This window comes from Polyodon spathula, chromosome 1 (assembly GCF_017654505.1).
Source record: "Polyodon spathula isolate WHYD16114869_AA chromosome 1, ASM1765450v1, whole genome shotgun sequence".
In the NCBI taxonomy this organism is placed as follows: Eukaryota; Metazoa; Chordata; class Actinopteri; order Acipenseriformes; family Polyodontidae; genus Polyodon; species Polyodon spathula.
The window spans coordinates 5,053,805-5,075,296 of record NC_054534.1 but is presented as its reverse complement, the minus strand read 5'-3'; the positions used below and the strand labels follow the sequence as shown (position 1 = coordinate 5,075,296).

The 21,492-nt window shown below is 36.9% G+C and overlaps 1 protein-coding gene across 1 annotated transcript; it reads left to right on the top strand.

The window, feature by feature from the left end:
• Positions 1–641: 641 nt before the first annotated feature.
• LOC121312937 (transmembrane protein 161B-like) lies at positions 642–21,145 on the top strand. Its single transcript, XM_041244913.1, has 12 exons — positions 642–848; positions 4,063–4,166; positions 4,946–5,029; positions 8,663–8,760; positions 9,018–9,174; positions 10,354–10,505; positions 11,782–11,842; positions 11,949–12,089; positions 14,143–14,256; positions 14,628–14,802; positions 15,751–15,847; positions 16,224–21,145. The coding sequence occupies exons 1-12, from the start codon at positions 846–848 to the stop codon at positions 16,487–16,489; spliced, it is 1,452 nt and encodes a 483-aa protein (XP_041100847.1). The 5' UTR covers positions 642–845; the 3' UTR covers positions 16,490–21,145.
• The last annotated feature ends 347 nt before the right edge of the window (positions 21,146–21,492 follow it).

The window sequence follows — 21,492 nt, the reverse complement described above, 5'->3', positions numbered from 1 at the left end:
GTTTTTGTTTTGTTTTGTTTTTTTTTTCCATATAAATCAGGAAACTGTTTTTTTGCCCCGTCGTGACACCCAGGTGTAATGTGATCTCTAGCTAACCCTTATTATAAGTAGGCTAATAATAATATAGGTGCCACACCCACTCTTACAGTCTGACACTTCTCATCTGTTCTGTCGCCAAACACCCACTCCGGCTGTGATCCTAAAAAACTAGCCTTCTGAGATTTTTGGACCAACAAAACAAAAAGATAATATCTTTTTCAACAACGGCATTTTGTGTCGTCAGTATATACGGACAACAAACAAGTTGAGAGGAATGGAGCGGTGCAAAAACACAATCACATACCGTCAGGACCTCTGGGACATAAACTTTTCAATTTTTCTGCTCACAAACGGTTCGTCTATAAATAAACCTGCTACAAAAATCACGTTCTTTTCAAAAACAATAACACCACCCCAGTGTTATATTGATCAGCGTTAAACCAGATATTCCATGAAATATTTTCAAAGCAATCCCTGTCAATGTTTGTGTGAATATGTAAATTAAACGTTCTGTACTGAATACCTATTTTCTTTGTTTGTCAGGCGTTTGCGTTCGTCAGCCTGTTCCTGGGGTCTTAACGTGACCTCTAAAGCACTGAAAACAGTAAAGCGCTGAGCTGTGTGGAAGCAGCTGGGACGTTGCGGTCTCTGCTTGTACTAATATACAGGGAGGAAGTCAATGAAATCATACTCAGAATTTATAGAAAAGACTGGCATCAGGAAGGCTTTATGTGCTCCGAGCCCCTGGACTTCCGACTGTTTAGAGAGACTGCCGGTGCTATACAGTTGATTGTTTTCTTGCAAATATGGTGAGTGTACCTGTGTGCTTGGGTACCGTTACCTGGTAACGGTTTAATGAACAGAAGAGGCTAGGTGTTGAAAAGGATTTGCTCAATCTACTAGATGTTACAGTCAGTAGTATTACTGTACAAGTATTGCACAGTATCTTTCATTTGTCACTGCATATGTGTGAATGTGGTTGAAATGCTATGCTTAAAGTAGCGTATATTTTAAATGTAACCCTCTGTGTTCCCATAATTCACAGACTGGTTTTCGAGCTCAGAATAAAATAATATAGATTTTTAAAAAGACCGAATAATATTTTGAATCATGGAAAGTGCCAGTAGATTAGACAGCCATCATTGTTGACCTCTACCTGGCCTAGATTTCTTACACTGCCCTACCCTACTACATACAGTACCTGACATGGTGTAGAATCAGCTAACGATTATACTAGAGGTGTCCTTACCAGCTTCTATACAGGTGTGAGTGTAGCCTAACTACGCCCAGTCATTGCAGCTAACTGGTAATGCACTTTATACAAAGAATGCTTGTTTATATACAAGAATGTGGACCAAAAATGTTCAGAAGAACAGTTTGTACAAGTGTAAGGCTTCTGCTGAGGCTGAGCTGCCCTTTAAATGTTAGTGGGTGAGTGTGATTATCCTATCTCATCTAGGGGATTTTTTTTTGTTTGTTGGAATATGTTTGAGATGACTTTATACTGTGGTAACTACTGTGAAACCTGATTTAACCTGTCATCAAAAGGACTGAATGTTTCTGACCGCTTATGCTAAGGTGCTGCTCTCCTTCATTTGTTTTGTTTGTTAATGCTGTTTTTGGCATCCTAATAGTTTCAACCAATAAGTACCAACCCAAAAACCACAATGAAAAACACTGATAATTAAGCAGTTTCTGCATGCCAATTCTCTTTGTTACCCCTTCTATTCATTCCATTCTCTAGAAAGAATACAATCTGTGTAATGCCACATCATTCAGGTAGCCAAAAATCATCTGAGGTGCTTGCAACTGTGTCCTTGGATCCTGCTTAACCTAGCACTGATTTGTCAGAGGAGGAACAGTGTAAAGTAAAGCCTACTGTACATAGCAGCCATTTAAGTTAGTGGTGGCCCAAACCACTTACCTGTTGTCTTTGTATAAAGTGCTTTACCAGTTAGCTGCAATGACTGGGTGTAGTTAGGCTACACTCACACCTGTATAGAAGCTGGTAAGGACACCTCTTGTATAATCGTTAGCTGATTCTACACCATGTCAGGTACTGTATGTAGTAGGGTAGGGCAGTGTAAGAAATCTAGGCCAGGTAGAGGTCAACAATGATGGCTGTCTAATCTACTGGCACTTTCCATGATTCAAAATATTATTCGGTCTTTTTAAAATCAAGTCCGGACTTTAGTGTGATCATTTATGTAACATTTGACTGGGAGATAACTGTCACATCAGTGCAGAAACCTGATCTAATACAGTACCCTGAATGTGTTGGAACATTTTCTAGAGAAATATACAAAATCACATTTATTTTATAGATCCAATAGAACTAAAAATCAGTAATACATTACATTTTATTGTGGAAAGTACACATTGTTTAGTAGTGCTTTAAAAGCATGAGTTCTTCAAAGTGTAGGATATTGTGTAATATATTTGCTTTGGATTCATATATAAAGCCAAACTAATTAGTAATTGTATTAGCTTATATTCTGTTCAGTTTAACATAAACTAAATTCAGAAATCTTGTTCCCGTATGTAACAAAATGCAGAATCACTGTGTTGCATTTATGGATGAACTGAAAAAACAAACTTATCTAGCATAAGATGGACAAATAATGATAATAAATACTGTAATACAATATAGAATAGTATTTCCTACTAATAATATTCCCTAAAAATAAGGTCATTAAAATAAGGGAATAACAGCCATTGAAACATGTTCAACTTATAGTACTTTCTTTTTTTTTTTTTTTTTTTTTTTTTTAAACACCTGAAAGAAAACCACTTAAGTATTGTAAACCATTTCTATACTACTGACCTGAAAAAATTATCAAAGTTTTGCTATTTTTTTGTTGTTGAGTGTGCAACGCTTTCTGCTATTTTATTTGTGGGCTTTTTTCTGAGATGTCATTGTTACGCAGGATAGAAATATATGTGCTTGAAAGGCTAGTTTTTATTTGTTCCTGCTGATATGACTTAATCACATAATTATGTTACTGTTTGGAGCCAAACGCTTCCAAATAGAAGCGTCTCTAGTTGCTGTAGCTGAAAAGACCACAGTGGCCATGAATAAGCATACATTTTGAGGGGCATTGCGGCCATTGAGAAGGGCACCCACGGCAATTGTCACATGGCCGGCGTTAATTTGAAGCCCTGCTTTTGTAAAGTTACTGTAAACAGAAGTATTTGCTATTGGTGTGGAGCAGCCCAATGACCTTCACATTGTTTTTTGAAGGAAGTGTTCAAACACAACCGCAACTGTGTAGTAAAGTCAATTCATTGTGTCCTGAACAACTTGCTTATCTCTGTCATTGTTATCTAAATATTCTTGAGTTACAGTGATACTTCACACTATAAATGGTTTAGTAAGAGTTTAGCATGATTGTTGACCCACAGTCTTTTTAGATAAGCCTGCCAGAATGTGCTTTAGATTTCCCCAAGTTGAATCTGAGTGCATTCTAAACTCAAAACATGCAGCACTTTAACCTCCATCGTTATTAAACAAACGCCTGTCTCTGTGTGTGTGTGTGTGTATATAGATATGATTAATGTGTATGAACATGGCATTATTCTTCCACTGTGTCAATCTTCCTATTCTGAAACTTGTATGCCAAATTTCTGGATCAATACTTTTTTGAAAACACAAACAGATTACAGCATAGCAATACAGTAATGCCTGCTGTGTGTAGTACGTATTTTTATTTATTTATTTATATCTAATTTTCTGTATTTAATCAGTATTTTAATTTTGGAGAGGTGTTTCTTCAATTTTGTAGTTGATGATACCTAAACCCCGTTTTACTGATCTAGTGGTGCCATAAGGAAGGCTTTGAAGTAATAGATTTAGTAACCCCCATTGGTCCGAGCTGATTTTTAGATTTCTTATAAAAATAAACAAATAAACAAATGATGTCGCCATTTTCGGGGGTGATTTTGTTTAAAATCACAGATGGCACTGTATTGGTAAGACCTCAATAAAGTGTCTTCAGTACAAACTTATTTTTTGTTTTGTTTTAGGGTGTGATTGGCGTGCAGCTGGTGGTTACCATGGTAATGGCCAGTGTCATTCAGAAAATCATACCTCACTATTCGTTTGCCCGCTGGCTCCTCTGCAGTGGAAGGTAATGTCAACCGTGTGAAACTGGTCAAACTCTGCAAACTTTTATTCATTAGGCACTTATTCTTGAAACCACAAATCTTGAGCTTACAGAGTGAATGCTTGAGTGGAACTTTTAGTCCTCAGTTTAGGGGATATAGCTAGGAGAGAATGCTAGCTTTAATATTACAGGATATTCAGGAGGGGCACCAAATATTGCCCATAATCCGCAAGTAATTGAAGTAGGTTGAAACTTTTGTATTTAGTATATGGATAGTTTTGTTTATATCTACTTTGTCTTGTCTGTATCATAATCCTTTTCTATTGAATAAAAAAAATTAAAAAATGAACCAATACAGTATGAGGATGAAATTACTTCTGGTAGTTTTTTAGGAACTCAGACTCCCAGAAGCCTCAGGCTTTGGCTGTCCTTCTCGGTAACCAGTCGGTGCATTTCAGTTAGGGACTGTGTTCCTTGATGTGCAGCTCAAGTGCAGTGTTGACATATTTGCTAATGATAATTTCAGTTTATATGCAGCTTTAAAACAAATACCCTTAAGCAATATGTACGTTTAACATATGTTTGTCTTTTATACAGGAACATGAGACCTGTTAAATCCTAGTACAGTAATACTGTACATATTAGTTACTGGAATTAGTTTGTTGGATCTATGCTAATATTCAATATTGTCATGGAGATCAAGCCTCAATGTGTCTGATTTGGTATTGGTTAAAATATTTGAGTAACATTGTGTGATTTGTTTTTTTTTTTTATCTTGACGTTTGTTTTTCTTGCCTCTGTAGTTTGCGGTGGTATCAGCATCCTACAGAAGATGAGCTGAGGAGTCTTGCTGGGAAACAACAAAAGGGAAAAAACAAGAAAGATAGGTAAGGGGCTGCATTAGCGTTTGATTCATTGTCACCCTTGCACTGAGATGACATCTGCTGCTTCTGTTATTTATTTTAAACCAATAGAAGCATAAGAAGTTACATCTCATTGTGGATATGCTATTGTGAACTGAAGCAAAACATGGTTGATTATCTCACATTGATCCCTAATCACAAAACTTTAACTCAAGTTAGGCCTGTTTTAAAGAAATACATTTCTGTTTTTAGGAATAAAAAAGCAGTTTGATATTCATATAGTTCTTCGCTGTAAATCTAGTAAAAAAAAAAAAAAAAAAAAAAAAAGTAATTCATTCATGTCAGCAGCTGTCAACGGTTGATTTTGACTGAGCTGGTAGTAAAACCACAAGGACAAATGTAAACAAAGTATATCACCATGAAGCCAATTTTGACAAAGCTAATTTTTCTAACAAGCGTAGATAAATATGAAATACAGGTATGGATACGGTGTTAGGATACAATCGGATACAATTGTTTGTTTATTATTAATAATAATAATAATAATATTTCAAAAGTATTCAGTAATTGTTAAAGTAGTAATGTATGTCAGACATGACAGGTAGCCTCTAGGAGGCCTATAGATCAGCTGTGCTGAAGTTTTAAAAAGTAAAGCTTTTAAGATATCCGATTTATCGTATGATATATTGTACCAACTTGGAATCCCTAAGTGGACAGTCAGTTGTTGTATTGTCCTATAGAAAAACATCATTACCTTTGATTTACTAAACGTTTGTGTCGCAGCTGGTCAAAAAAAAAAAAAACATTTAATGTTTAAATATAAAGATGCCATTTCTGTACAGAAGCATACTAAAAAGAAGATACAAATCAAATATTGACACTTTTTTTTTGTCTTTGTTCTGGCATATTCTCAAACCACTAACCTGCCAGAATTAACTATGAAATCAATCATGATCTGCATACAAGCGTGCCGCAAGCTCATTAGTGCAGCCTCTGACACTGCGAGAACTGCAGGAGAACAGCTCCCAGATGTTGCAGACCAATGCAACATGATGGGTGCTATTTACCTAGAGTGGAGCAAAATATTTAAATCTTTTTCTCTTCCATCCCACGACTCGTTAAATGTGGTACAATGCTAGTCATCTAAATGTTTCAAAATGGGACATAGTTTAGAGTGTTTGTTTTATTTTTACTTAGGTTTCTCCTTTTGCATATTTGGTAAAACAGTGGTTAGCTCGTTCTCCATTGTCAAATGCTGTTGACATGACCAGAAACGAGCCTTTAATGAGGTCTGCAGTCATGCTTAGTGATGACAAGGCAAAGCCTTCGATTTGAACATAAGAAAGTTACAAACAAGCCCATCTTGCTTGTTTGGTTGTTAGTAGCTTATTGATCCCAGAATCTCAAGCAGCTTCTTGAAGGATCCCAGGGTGTCAGCTTCAACAAAATTACTGCGGAGTTGGTTCCAGACTGCCACAATTCTGTTTAAAAAAAAAAAAAAAAAAAAAAAAAAAAAGTGCCTCCTATTTTCTGTTCTGAATGCCCCTTTATCGAATCACCATTTATGACCCCTGGTACTTGTTTCTTTTTTTCAGGTTGAAAAAGTACCTTGGGTCGACATTGTCAATACCTTTTAGAATTTTGAATGCTTGAATCAGATTGCCGCATAGTCTTTTTTGTTCAAGACTGAATAGATTCAATTATTTGTCTGTCTGCATATGACATGCCTTTTAAACCAGGAATAATTGTGGTTGCTCTTCTTTGCACTGTTTCTAGAACAGCAATATTCTTTTTGTAGCGAGCTGACCAGAACTGGACACAATATTCTAGATGAAGTCTTACTAATGCATTGTAAAGTTTTACCATTACTTCCCTTGATTTAAGTTCAGCACTTTTCACTATATATCCGAGCATTTTGTTGGCCTTATTTTTATAGCTTTCCCTCATTGTCTAGATGAAGACATTTCTGAGTTAACAAACTCCTAGGTCTTTTTCATAACTTTTTCAATTTCAGTATCTCCCATATGGTATTTATAATGAACATTATTATTGCCTGCATGCAATAACTTACATTTTTCTCTCTCAAATGTCATTTGACATGCGTCTGCCCAGTTCTGAATACTGTCTAGATCATTTTGAATGACCTTTGCTGCTGCAACGGTGTTTGTCACTCCTATTTTTGTGTCATTTGCAAATATAACCAGTTTGCTTACTATACCAGAATCTAAGTCATTAATGTAGATTAGCAAGAGCAGAGGATCTACTACTGATCCCTGTGGTAATCCACTGGTTACCTCGCTCGATTTTGAGGTTTCTCCTCTAATCAGTGCTTTCTGTTTTCTACATGTTATTCACTCCCTAATCCATAAGCATTTATTTCCCCTGAATCCCTACTGCATTCAGTTTGAGAATTAAGCTTTTATACAGGACTCTGTCAAAAGCATTCTGGAAATCTAAATAAACCATGTCATATGCTTTGCAATTATCCATTATCGATTGTTGCAACCTTGAAAAAATCAAGCAGGTTAGTTAAACGTGATCTCCCTTTCCTAAAACCATGCTGGCTGTCTCCCAGATATACCATATAGGTAATTTTCCATTTTGGATCATCTTATAGTTTACATATAACAGAAGTCAGGCTTATTGTCTGTAGTTACCTGGTTTGGTTTTATTTCCTTTTTGTGGATCGGTATTACGTTTGTAATCCTCCAGTCTGCCGGTACAATCCCTGTGTCAAGGGATTTGCTTTTATGTTACAGTATAACTTCGTGACATCCGTTCTTCACTCTTTAGAAGGGTTAGGCAACTTTTTTTTTTGTTGACCTCCGCTGTAATTTCGGTCATGTCTCAAAGGTATCTCCCCTAGATCCCCCCTTTTTTTTTTGTTTTTGGTGAGTACAGAGACTAAATGTTGAGTGCATTCAGAGTGGCAGGACACTTCAAAGAAAAGACCATAGTCAGGAGGAATTGTGGAGCACGCCAGATCAACGCTAAGCCTGCGGTGCGTACAGCTGAGTGCCGGCTGTCCTTGGGAGTGTGAAGCCTTTAATCTTGCCCTCTCTCAAGTTGGTTCGACTGAGCTGTGTTTGTTCACTCCATGTGCTGGCTAGCATGGCTCCTTCTTTAGATAATGCCCTCTGTAAGTTGCTCAGTACTGGGACACTCGCAACACCGTGGTAGGGTTTTGGTGTCTCTTCCATGTGGAGTTGTAAGCGTCCACTGGAAACACTAGCAGCAGCCTGTCTGTGCTTCACCTCTTTTTGGCCTCTTAAATTTGTCATGGAAAAATAACAACTGTAGTAGTGCCTACAGTAAAAGGCCATGACGGAGACAAACATTCGCACAATATATTGGAAAGTTCCAGTCAATATCAAAGTATCTTTGTGACTCATGAGCTTAATGAATGAGTATTGATAACGAGGCAATTTCCAGTTACTGTCAAAGTGTAATAATCATTATTATCTTAAGTCGTGTTTAATTGTAGTGTGATCTCTCTCTCTCTCTCTCTCTCTCTCTCTCTCCTATTTTTTCTGTCTTATGGCATTTTACAAGAAAGTCAAACTGCAGTACTGTTCTCTCCCACAATGAGAGTGGAAGGGAGGGGAATTAAAGGAAATGTAATATTGTTGTCATTTAAATTATTTGGTTTCCTTTCAGGAAGTACAATGGACACATCGAAAACAAACCACTGACCGTCCCGAAAGATATAGATCTGCAGCTGGAAACCAAGTCCATTGCTGAAGTGGACACCCTGGGTAGGAGGAACAATGGATTATTTCATATGGCTTTTAAAAGTACACAAGTCCTGCGTTAGCAGTTGTACGGGTAGCTGTTCTGAGCTGTTTCACATATTGTTTTTGATTGAAGTTTATTAGCCTATATGAATTTACGTAAGATTCAAAATGCGATATGAATAACTGGGGGGAAAAGAAATGTGTCCATTCAGATATGCTTCTGTAAGATTCACTGATATCATTAAGATCAGATATGCAGTGAAGCTTGTTTCTTTCAGCTTTGCACTACTTTCCTGAGTACCAGTGGTTGGTGGATTTCACCGTTGCCGCTACGGTCGTGTACCTCATTACTGAATTCTACTACAGCCTGGTGGCTCCCTCTAATGAAATGAACATCAGTGTAGTGTGGTGTCTGCTGGTCCTGGCCTTTGTAATGTATCCTTTTAAGAGATCCAGTACACATTCAAAAGTTTATCTTGTATCGACAGGATATTCTTTTATAAATGAGGGCTGTATGAAGTCTGAAGAGAGGGGAGGGTGCTTATAGCCCCAGGACTAAAGTAATGGAAGTCCCTCCTTTCTCATTTTATTATTTCTAATGTAATCATACATTAATACTTTTTTCTGCATGTACAAGTTGCTGTTTTGTAGTTCACCTGTTGACATTCTTCACAACTGAAATGGATTCAGTCCTAAATTATAGGATGCTTTTATATGTTTTTATTTACTGTAAATATAATATCTAGTGTAAATATAGCTTGTGTTTCAGATTTATATAGCGGGCTAGAGATAGTTTAGTCATGGCTTACACTGTAGAGGGTTAAATATATTTTAATGTTAAATATCCCTTGTTTAAAAGTTCATTGCATGGAAGATATTAAGGGTGCTGAATTTTTCTGTAGATCAGATTTTTTTGTATCCTGGCACACCCTACTGATTTTAACTGACAAGCTTAGGTATTGAAACTTCAACTGCATGTAGCACGGACAGCCTTCTCAACCTCTTTATGAGAGAATTCTCTGAGCTTCTGATACATATAGATTATCTCCTCAATTTATACTTATCAGAAGCCTAAAACCAATACTTTAAAAAGGGTGTTTTAGGATTGTGTTCTGCCTTCATGTAAACTAAGCAGCCTTGTGGCAGTTCAAGTAGAGACTACCAATATCCAATGCGTTTCATTGGTGCCTCTTTGATTTCTCTCCCACTATAAAGTGATCTTGTTTAGACAGTGTTGTGGTAAAGCGACTTGTAATGTGCCCGCTGTCCTTCATTTGAAGTGGTAATGCTGAGGGATGTTCCTTTGTGCAGTAAACACTTTTATAGATTCTCATACAGATGTGTCGGTCTTCCTGCACAACTTAGTAGTTGGGAACAGCTCTTGTGTCTGAAAAGTGTGATGTGTATTGTAGAGATCTGCTCTTCAGTTAGTTCTTTCAGTTAACTTCTATAATAATAAATTTTGCATGCAGTGGTGTTGCATGTTGTCATGTATGCACACAGGTACTGTCGAATATCCATTCTGAACGTTATGTATTCAGAAAGTAAATTCCAGACCATTCCAAGTGTTCATATTTTCCCTCAAATTATTTCCTTAACATATTTATTTCCCAGAAAGGTCCTCTTCTCATTGACTGCTCACTACTTTAAAGGGGAGGAAGGAGGAGAGCGTTCCCTCTGCATCACATTTGCATTTTTCTTCTTTGTAAAAGCCATGGCCATCCTAATCATAACAGAGAACTACCTGGAGTTTGGATTGGAAACAGGTATGATTCTGTATGTGTCAACAACTGAGAGTTCGGTAAAGTTTTTTTAGTTTGTGGATCTTGTTTTAGTAAAGCTGCTGTGCAATAATCTAGGCACTTCAAGATAATCAGACATTTATAATAAGCCAAGACTGATGGGAACAAAGTTCTTGAATTGTGCTGTGCTATGCTGTGCTGGGGGTTAATTCTGCAGGGTGTTGAGGCTGTTTGGAAGGGCTGTCGCACGTGGAGAAAACACCTGATCTCTGGCAGGAGATGAGGAGACACAGAGTTACCTACATAAAGGGACTTCACCAGCTTCTTTGAAAATAACAGCTGCTGTTGTCTCTGAGCCAGGCCCCGTCTGTCTCTACGGGTGGCATCTGAGACATTTGTGCACTTCTCAGGAGGGAGGTTGGATTTCTCCTACTTCTGGTGGTTTGCAAAAGCCCTGGTGGCACAAGCAAGGACCTAATTACTTGTTGCTAAATGGCTGCTGATCTGTTGTGGTCTCTTGGCTTGGAATAACCAATATCATTTTCTTTTAACATTAGTGGTTAAAGTGTAACGTAATGTATTGTGTTATGGTCTTGGTGAGCTTCTATCTGTTTGAAGCAGGCGAATAAGCCCAGGCTGGTGTAAAACAAATGCCAATATTGGGGGTGAAATGGAAGAAACATAGCAGCACCAAATAGCACACCTATTTGATTCTAGTTGTAAGCATCATTTCAACCATATTACTTGGCTTTTAACTACATGGATATACAGAGAATGTGTTTGAAACTCAGTGCAGTTTTTTTGTATTGTGATAACACCGTCTAACAATTTTTTTTTTTTTTGTTCCTGGGTAGTAAGTGTTATTTCCCAGTTGCTTATGCCTCAAAAGTATAGAAAATGGCTATTATTCCCCACAGACTTTGCTTTTGTGACCAGGACAGGTACATTTCAAAATATCACTATTTCCAATGAGAAAACAGGCGAATTTGTGTCCATTCACATAGTCAGAAAAAAACAACATATGAATCCAAATTAACATGTATTTCTACTAAAGTAGTACAAAAATGACTACAAAAGATTTAGAAATTTCAAAGCACTTCGCCTGGTATAGAATTAGACACATTCACAAGACTGCATGGAACACAGAAACAAATCTGAGCAGTTCCCACTTCCACAAGGATTTGGTTTATGAGTAAAATTTTTGATGCTCAGTTTTTTTTACAGAGAATTAAGACAGGAGAAATCCTAGCATTTCTGGTCAATCCAGCGTAACTTCTTTTTCTTCTTTTGTGCTGTTAAGGGTTTGCTAATTTTTCTGAAAGTGCCGTGCAGTTTCTTGAAAAGCAAGGTCTGGACTCCCAGTAAGTTTATTCCCACGATTATATTGTTATATAAATGATTTCAGAACTAGTGTAGTGCATTACAGAACCAATCCATTTAATACCCTTTTTATTTTATTTTTTGTAGGGGCCCTATATCCAAGCTAACGTTCAAACTCTTCCTGGCTTTACTGTGCTCTCTGATCGGTGCTTTCTTAACATTTCCTGGCTTGCGTTTAGCTCAGATGCACCTGGATGCACTGAATCTGGCAACAGAAAAAGTAACACAGTAAGTAATGCAATAACTCAACTGTTCAGTTTGCCTAATTTCGGTGCGTCAAACAGGCAGGTTTTGCTTCATGCTGACAATGTGCTAACTGGGTTGTGTAGCAGAGTGAGACACTAATACAAAAGGATATAAGTTTTTTAAATCCTGTGTAAAGATGTTATTTTATTTATTTGGCCTCAAATGTGTCTTGATTAATTTACCTGTTGAAATGTTTTAACAAAATTGATAAGATGCCTCTTGAATTTTAAAAAGCAATTAAATACAATGTACACATGGCTTGGAGAAACTATCCTGACTGTTTCCATGACATACCTAAACCACTGTTAACAGATATATCGGTCTCAAATTATCAAAACTGTTTACTCCAAATTGTCATTAGCACTGGTACCATGTTTCTAGTGTCTCAGCATTAGCAATGGGCAAGAAGAGGGACTGAGCTGGAGAAGGAAGACACAATTAAAAAGCAAAATTATTCAATCAAAACTTCAAAGTGGATTCTAGTAATATATTATAGTTTTGTGCAAAATTATTTAGAACTTTAATGTTCATCTAATGAGTGACTCAAAGTAGTTGATTTCACGGTGCACATTAGACCCTGCTAGCAGTGTTGTGGTATAGCACTTGCATGAGGAAGTTGGACATGGAACAAAAATAACAGGCCCCCTTTTATTTTTAAATCTTTATTTATTTATTTATTTTTTTAACTCTGCACCCTGACATTACTGTTAAGCACATTCTGTTACTGGTGTAGATAAAGTTTCAAATACTTTTGCATGAAACAAACATTTAGAATTTGTATTTAATACTGTGACAAGTGAAAATGGCTGTGTCTTGCTAGTACTACTGTCATTTAAAGTTGAACTGGTCATTATTATAACTTGTGTTCACTGTATTGAAATTGAAAGATGCAAATGAACAAGAATATTTTCAGTTTCAATATGAGATGAATACAATAATGCATTGTGTTTTCTCCCAACCTTAGAAAAAATGTATCCTTGATTATTAAAAATGTAATAATCTTGAAACTGTTCTAGCAGCTGTTCAAGAATTACAGAATAAGGTCTGATGATATATCAGACTGTACAGAACAGTGGATTATTTTTAGAGAGAACTGGTTTCTATTTCACTCCTCGCCATCCATGGATATTTAAGACTGTTGACTCTGGAATCGGCATATTGCAAGAGGTTATCCACTGTGTACTGGCTGGCCTCGCTAACCTGTTCATCTTCTGGTTTGTGGCTTACATGCCCAGGTGTCACTCGGTGGATTACTTCCCACAGTCCTTACACTCTGGAATACGGTGGAGTAGTGGCAGGCGGTCAAGGCTAGATAACAAACCCAGACTCAGAAGTGCAAGTTTAAAGCGCCTTGGTGCATTTTTAATAATAACCAACCAAACAAACAGAACAGAAACAAATCCAAGGGTTACACAAACCCCTGTAACACATAGAATAACCCCAAAGCTACAGCTACCCTATGCTGTTTCTCTTTACTTTTTACTTCCTCTGTTCAGGCTGGGCACCACACCATCACTGAACCATCTCCAAACAAACATTCCCTTTGTTCTCTTTTATAGGGTATGGCCAGGGGAAATTGACTTCAATCAATCATCACCTGGCCACATTCCACGCTTTCTCAATTAAATAATTAAACAAAACAAATGGTTGTCATGTAGTTGTGCAAAGGCAGCCACAAAGCACATATTTATCCCTGTCACAAATACTGTATATATGTAAATTACTATAAAAATGCATATACTATGAGGTCAAACCCCTTAGATATCACTTCAGTGGGACTGAGCAAAAATGACGAACATATGCAAAGATGACTTTATCACCAATTACCTGCCAAAATAAGCACAAAAAGTGTTCATGCAGGAAGTGTTGGATAGGGATTTACAAGAAAGTTGTTTTACTAATGAGAGAAATGAAAATGTTGTCAAAGCCTTGGTTTTACACACGTTTCTAAATAGTTATTTCAAATCTGGTAAATGACTGAACATCAGAGTATTGGGGGGGGGGAACTAATTTAGTCTTTTTTTTTCTATTTAAGGACTTTACTACATATCAACTTTTTGGCTCCTTTAATTATGGTACTGCTGTGGGTGAAGCCTATAACCAAGGACTACATAATGAACCCAACACTGGGTAAAGAAAGTGTGCCATTGTAAGTTTGCCAAAACTGAGTCTATGCTTATTTCTGCACTGTTTCAGAATTTCAGATGGTGTTGCATCAGAACCACTGAAATCGGACTAAGACATTTTGAGTGTATTTCCAAAATTGTCATTTTTAATGAACTGCTAAAGTAAGTTGCTTCAAATGACACCTTCTTACTTTGAGGTTTGCCAGCATTGAGTGGTTCTTTTGCAATTACTTAAATACATATATTTTATATTGATACACTTTAGTTCAGGCAGGTGGCTGTAAACATGAAAGACATCCCAAAAGCTAAAGGAGCAGTAAAAAAAGTGAATTTGAAGCTGGTTTCTTGCATAGTAACTGAAGAGTACAGCACTGACCTGTGAACCGATCCACAGAATGACAGAGGCCACTTTCGACACCCTGCGCTTGTGGGTCATTATCCTGCTGTGCTTGCTGAGGCTGGGTCTGATGCGCCACCACCTCCAGGCATACCTGAACCTGGCCCAGAAGTGTGTGGAGCAAATGAAGAAGGAGGCTGGGAGAATCAGCACTATTGACCTGCAGAAAATGGTAGGGACTTTGACGACCAAAGCTGAATGGAAGTATTGTGTGGTTGGTGGGGTAGCGCGTTAACTTGTTTGCCTGTGGTCTCGATGTCTGGGTTTGAATCTGGCTTGGGTGTGTTGATCCCCCCCATTGATTGACGTGCATTGAACCCCAGGACACTGCTAAGGTGAATTGAGCTAAGAAGTAAAACAGTAAGTAGTTTCCTGAGAAATACTTTTAACCTTGTGTAGTACACAGTGTTTTAAAATGAAAATCTGAGTTTGCAAGCGATATGAATAACGGGTAAACCAGTCCTTGCTATATTCTTTTCAGTCAATTAATACAAATAGCTGAATTTATACTATATTTTATGTATAGATGGCTTTATAGCCTACACAGTACTACTTTTGTATTTGCGTATAAGCAAATCCTTACCAGAGATCAAAACCCACTGATTCAAAAAATGTATTCACTAACAAGTGCCTGTGTTAACTTCTGAGCTGTTTGTTGCAGCTCATAAATTTTAACACTGAATTGTCAGCACGGACAAGCACTTTCCAAATACACTGGAGGTACAGGAAAATAAGAGCTTGGAATTCAAAAACACTCTCTCTTTCCATTAAATCCTAAAAAGTTGCTCTTTCTAGAGCCCTGGATTTTTATTTAAGTGCCTTTTTGTATTGCAATGTTTTGTTTTGTCTAGCCTGTTCTCCAAAATAATAATTAGTGTGAGTTAAAAGGCTTAGATAAGCCCCCCCCCCCCCCCCCCCCCCACAAATAACATAATGTGTAAATTCAGGATCTAAACTTACATTTGCAAGATTGTGGTAGACAGGGTTGATCTATGCATAAAGCAGTGTCAGATTTTTTTTTTTTTTTTCATTTTAGATTGCATGTGTTGCCTGCTCTTAACTGCCATTGCCAGTTCCACTGGTGTGTCGTTGTGTCTGACGGTGCGTTTGTTGTCCGTAGGTTGCTCGTGTGTTTTATTATCTGTGTGTGATAGCCCTTCAGTATATGGCGCCTCTGGTGATGTTGCTTCACATAACACTGCTGCTAAAAACGCTAGGTAAGTGGGCTTCACTTTGTAAACTTAAAATAAAGATCTGACATAGCAAGGTCTTTACACCACAAAGTAATTTGCATCATTTTCTTTGTGAAAAAAATGATGACAGTAAAGTTACAAAGCCATTTAAAGATTGCCTGTTACCAGTTTTGTAGCCTATATGAGCATAGTGCATTAAACAGTGCTGTCGTCTTTATTATAACCAGGAAGCATCCTGTCGCACTTCCATTCAGTTTTGAAACAAACACATAGCAGACATATAATATACTGTAGTACCAGATATGCTTTAAATGAAATGCATGTTTACTGTAACATGTTTCTAAATGCAACTTGTTCATAATATTATTTTATTTATCATATTCTTTTCTTGTTTTCATAGGTGATCACTCCTGGGGTGTTTACTCTGGACCTGAGTGGCCAGTACACCCTGATCAGATGCCTGCTGCCTCCTTGCCACTTGCAGCTCCTGAAAACACAAAGGTCTCTGTGGCACAAATAACAATGGCACTAGGGAGCCTTAGGAACGTTTTCACTCCACTGCTGTTCCGTGGCCTTCTCTCCTTCCTCACCTGGTGGGTCGCTGCCTGCTTGTTTTCTACCAGTCTCTTCGGGCTGTTTTACCATCAGTACCTAACTGCTGCATAACAAGAAGATTCCTGGAAACTTCAAAAGCAGGAATTGAAAGGTCCCAGGTAGCAGATTAGCTAGAGATGGAGGAGATCTGGAAAAAGAAAAAGAAAAAAAAAAAACTAAACAAAAATAACAATTATACCTGTGGTGACAGCATATCGGTAGAGTACCTTGTTCAGTGCTTCCTATAAGATTTTCAGGGTGTTAAAAACAAAACCTAAAGAAAAAAAAATGATGTTGAGGTGAGGGTAACAATGCTGATTTCTAACGGAGACCGGAGAGCAAGTGAACAACATGTGTCTGTTGGGCCTTTTTGTTTCGAGATTGATTGCCTGTGTAAAAAAAAAAAAAAACAAAGAATACCATGTTGTGATCACTTGACACCTGTTATGGCCTCTCTAGATACAGTTTATACAGGATCTACAGAACTTAAACAGGTATATATTGATGGAATGCAAACATTTTAATGTTACACCTTGATTTTATATTATTGTTATTGTTATTGTATGTATTTATTATTTTCAGTAGAAACTGAGACATATTTAACAAAAATCATATATGTTTCTGTTGGAAAGAAGATTGTACTTTTCACAGCTATGTGGGGATTCATCCAACAGCGCTGGCGTTTAATACTACTGTATATTACAGTACAGCAAGAAGCCGTGAGGCCTGGAGCGTGTGTGTCTGAAGGTGAGGCTTTTTCACATCGGTGTATGCAAGCATGAGTGCTGCCAGTTGAAGCAGTGTTACTAGTATACAATGAAGTGCGTTTTGACTGTGGTAATGGCCATCAACTGAAGGGTGCATTGTTATGAGAAGCTCCAAATCTGTCTGGAGCTGCAGTGTCACATTTTAAAATGTATGGCGTAGTAATCCTCAAGAGGCGGTCCTAGCATACGGTCCAGTCTTTTCCTTTGCTTCATAACAAATCCTGCCCTTTTAGAATGAGGGTGACCATAGGGGTTTTGTTTGTGTTTTTTTTTTTTTTAAATTTATTTAATGGCATTAGATTCCCTTTACTGAAATGGCTGCGGTAGTCCCAGAATAAGCCCAGGTCATTAAAGCACATCAGGTCCTTTACTTTTAAGCTTCTTGTGTTGGGGAGCATGAGCAATTTATGATGGTGTTTTGACAAAATGTTTGAACTGCCATTGAAGGTGACTTTTGACTTGTTTCTGTAGTACAATAACAAGAAGGTGTGTTTGTTTTGTTCTTCCTGAGAGGGAATTTTTTTTTTTTTTTTTTTTTTTTTTTTTTTTTTTTGATGCAGCATTTTTTATAAGGAAAAGGTTTCAGAATGTACACACAACTTTCTATGTAGAACTTTAGAGCCTTCCTTTCTACATCATTTCGATAAGTATTCAAGTTATCTAATGAGCTGCTTTTTACTAACGTAGTGTAGCTTGTAACAAAATACATCCATCCTCCAGTACATTTGTTTTTTGCTCTGGTATTATCTAAAAAAGCTTTGAATTAGCAATAAACCTGGCTGGCATGTGTACAATTATTTTTTTGCATACTGTACAATACTGGACACACATGTCCTTTGCATCACTGTTCAGCTAAACTGTTCACTTCACACCACTTGTTTCATGGTTTACATAAAGGATTATTTGACATTCTTTTAAAAAAAAAAAAAAAAAAAAAAAAAAAAAGTACAAGTCTATAGTAACCAATCGCCTATCCACAAGAACATTCCAAACTGCAGTGCAGCTCTTCAAGAAATGCACCACTGTTGCTGCACAAACACTCATGTCTTAAAAGGACAAAGTTGAAATTGTGCCTCAATTTTGAAGAGGGGGTCCTTATTTCCATTTTTTTTTAAACTGATTGCCTAATTAAATCCTTTACCCTGATTTAAAATCAGATCTGAATTTGCCTGTCATTTAAACATGAGCTGTTTTTTTTTTTTTCAATTCAAGATCTTTGTAGACCTAGCAACAGCAGTAATTATGTAAACATTTTGAAAGCATTGTTTTAATGTTGCATATTATTTGTTGACTCACCGGGATGTTTTTTTTTAAAGCACAGAATAAAATAGTACAATGTATTTATCCCTGTTTTTATACTTAATTCTAGTATTTGAGTGTAATTTAATGTTATTTAATTTAAGTAATTTATTTGGTTTAGGAAAAGGAATAAACACAAACCAAGCACCTGACGTCTGTTTACTGTGAGAAACCCGCCACTTGTTTGAAATATTTTAGCATTCATGTTGTGAAGTATTAATCGTGGCTAAATGCATATCATTTTACCTACCCGCATCTAGATTTTAAAAGCAACATGGCAAGTCTGCTGAGTTGTAAACGACTAGAGTATGAGTTTGTTTTTTGAGCATCAAGGAGCAAAGCGCAAGTGGCATGCCACATTTGATAGTATTATCATAAAGCATAGGTAAGCATTGTGAAGTACAGAGGTATGGTGAAAGATGTTTAAAAGCCTGCTAAACTGATAAATGCATAGTGTGCCCATGGGTAGAGTGCAAAATGTTGCCAGTGAACTTTTATAAGGGGTGGGACCATGCACTAGTGCAGTGGTTCTCAATCTAGAGTCCAGGGACCCACTGCATTATAGGATCTTAATTGGGTTGTCTTAAGCTACTCCTGCATTCAGATAGGGTTTGCTTTAAAGATGGAGGAAAACTATTTTAATATCTTATTGAAACCTTGCCCAGTTTTGAAGTGCTGCGACCATAGACAGCTGCCCATAGACCAATAATGAACCATTTACTGCTGTTTTTAAGCAGTAAGGTTTACTCAAAATCTTGCATCCTTGTGTTAACAAGCCTGATTCTTTCCCTGGTTTATGCTGCTATTCTGTAAGTCTTCCATCCAAGAATATATTAGCACACATGTTAAATTGTTAGAAAGAATGTTGAAAAACAGAATTGACCTATTAGGGGCACAGCACAGTGTACATGTGGAGTAACTTCTTTTTTTGCACAGCTGTAAATTATAAGATTAACTTATAAAACCTCAATAGTTAAGTATACCATATCACACCTGACGGGTGTATGTAGATACATATATTTATGTCAAATCTATTCTGTCAGATGATAATAAAGGGGCACAATTCCAAATTACATACTACTTCAATAAGGCTGCAGCTACAAAAAAAAAAAAAAAAGTATTTCTACTGAGGTTCTCTGGCATATATATCTGCATGAATGATGGGCTAACATATTCTACCATATCCAGTATGCTATGAGTCTGGGGTTTTAACCAGAGAAAAAGAAGAAAAAAAAAACCCTTAACTGGCAGGAGTATTAATAACGCAAGAGGATTTGTGTGTCTACCCGTTTCATTTGAGGGATCTCCATGGTATGTTGTATTTTGATCATTCAATATTTTTTGAAAAATGTTTTCCAATATTAAGAACTTAACCTGTTATGCTGTAAATTAGTTAGTTAATTTAATTACTGGTTAATAAAGCATGCCACACATTTCTACTGTATGGAAATATTTCCAGTTTCACAACATTTTGACCATTCTTACAAGTATGCCTTGGAGGATTCTTCCTTATTTTTATTATTTTTTTATTATTATTCTGCTGATGTGTAGGTGGAGGAATATCCGGTTTATAAATCTCCACATAATTGAACTATTAAGGGACTGGAACCTTAAACACACCTTGTGTGTTTAATTCTAGATCACTTGGTCAAGTATGGAATTACAGAAATGGAAGCCAGACCCTTGTTGAACTGCTGCCCTCCATGTTCTGTGCGTTTGGTGCAAATCTAGGAAAAACAACCACTTTTAACACATTCTTATCAGAGGAGCTCGTATTTTTTCACACCTGTAGACCCAAGCCTTCTGGTAAATGATTTTGTTATAGAGTAAGGAGCATTTTATCTGTTTAACATTTCCTTTGTATTTTATGGTGTGTGGTTCTGGGTTCTGTTGCTCCAGTACTGAGTTGTCATTATTCTCTAAACAAGCTGTTACTTGCTTGGTGCTAGCACTGGAATTCCTTCCTCATTCCATTCAAATGTGGCAATGTTACCTTTCAGTGAAGGCTGAAGGCTGTTAGCTGCAGGCACTTCAGATTCTCCAAACAAAAAGGCAGATAGAAAGAATAATTGTAATAAAAAAAAGATTGTGACTTTTTCCGAAAGGGCAGTATTCCCTTTTTTTGAAGTATTGCACTCCATAGGCTTGTGGCCTTATGTTAAATTTTAACTGTCTGTCTAGCATTGTTGAAATTCTGTGTGTGTGTTTGTGTTTTTTTTTTTTATATGGTACATTTTACATGATTTACTGAAACAGGGGTCAAACGTTTCCACATATTAATAATACCAAAGATCACCACCTTTTTAAATCAGTTCTTTTTTTTTGTGCTCTTTAAAAAATTAACTTCTGAGCAGTAGACGTCAGTAGAAAAGGAGTAAGATGTATTGGTAAAGAAGCAAAAACAAACCAAGTAAATCTCTAAATGGGTTTTCTTTCCTTCCTTTTCTTTTCGCATGCCTTGTATTCTTGTGAATTGATTCAAAGAGGAAATGTGTGTTTGTTCTTTTTATTTGTTCCAGTCCCAAGTAAATACGCTAACCAACAATACTTTTAACTGTTTGATTATTTCTGCTGAACTGCAAATTAATAATGTTTACCATGTTGTTGTCTGGAGTTCCTGTAAATGTACAGATGCTAAAGTAAATTAAAGTGATTTTGTTTTTATTTAATTTGTTGCTTACTATTTTTATCACACACATGCAACACTGACATTTCTGTTCTTTTCCTTCTTAACCTTTACCGCCCTGGGTATGTTCCCATACCTATTTAATGTGAATTTTCTCAGTCAAATATATTGGACAATGGGCAGCAAAGGGTTAAGGGCTGAGCAATATTTCCATATTGAAACTGCTAGATGCATGAGGGCCTCCCACCAGCTTCACTGACAATATTTGTATTACTAGGTGACTCTGCCTAACAGAAACTAAAGCATTCCAAAAAATGTTTGGTGTCCATTTACACTTGTTGGGTTTTGACCGGTTTACTTCGTGTCCGAGTGTGATTTGTGTA

What these genes read in the sequence shown, in the direction of transcription:
- LOC121312937 (XM_041244913.1), top strand. An exon ending in TGGCTCCTCTGCAGTGGAAG is followed by an intron (nt 4,167 to 4,945) that starts GTAATGTCAACC and finishes TTGCCTCTGTAG; the next exon opens with TTTGCGGTGGTATCAGCATC. An exon ending in GGAAAAAACAAGAAAGATAG is followed by an intron (nt 5,030 to 8,662) that starts GTAAGGGGCTGC and finishes GTTTCCTTTCAG; the next exon opens with GAAGTACAATGGACACATCG.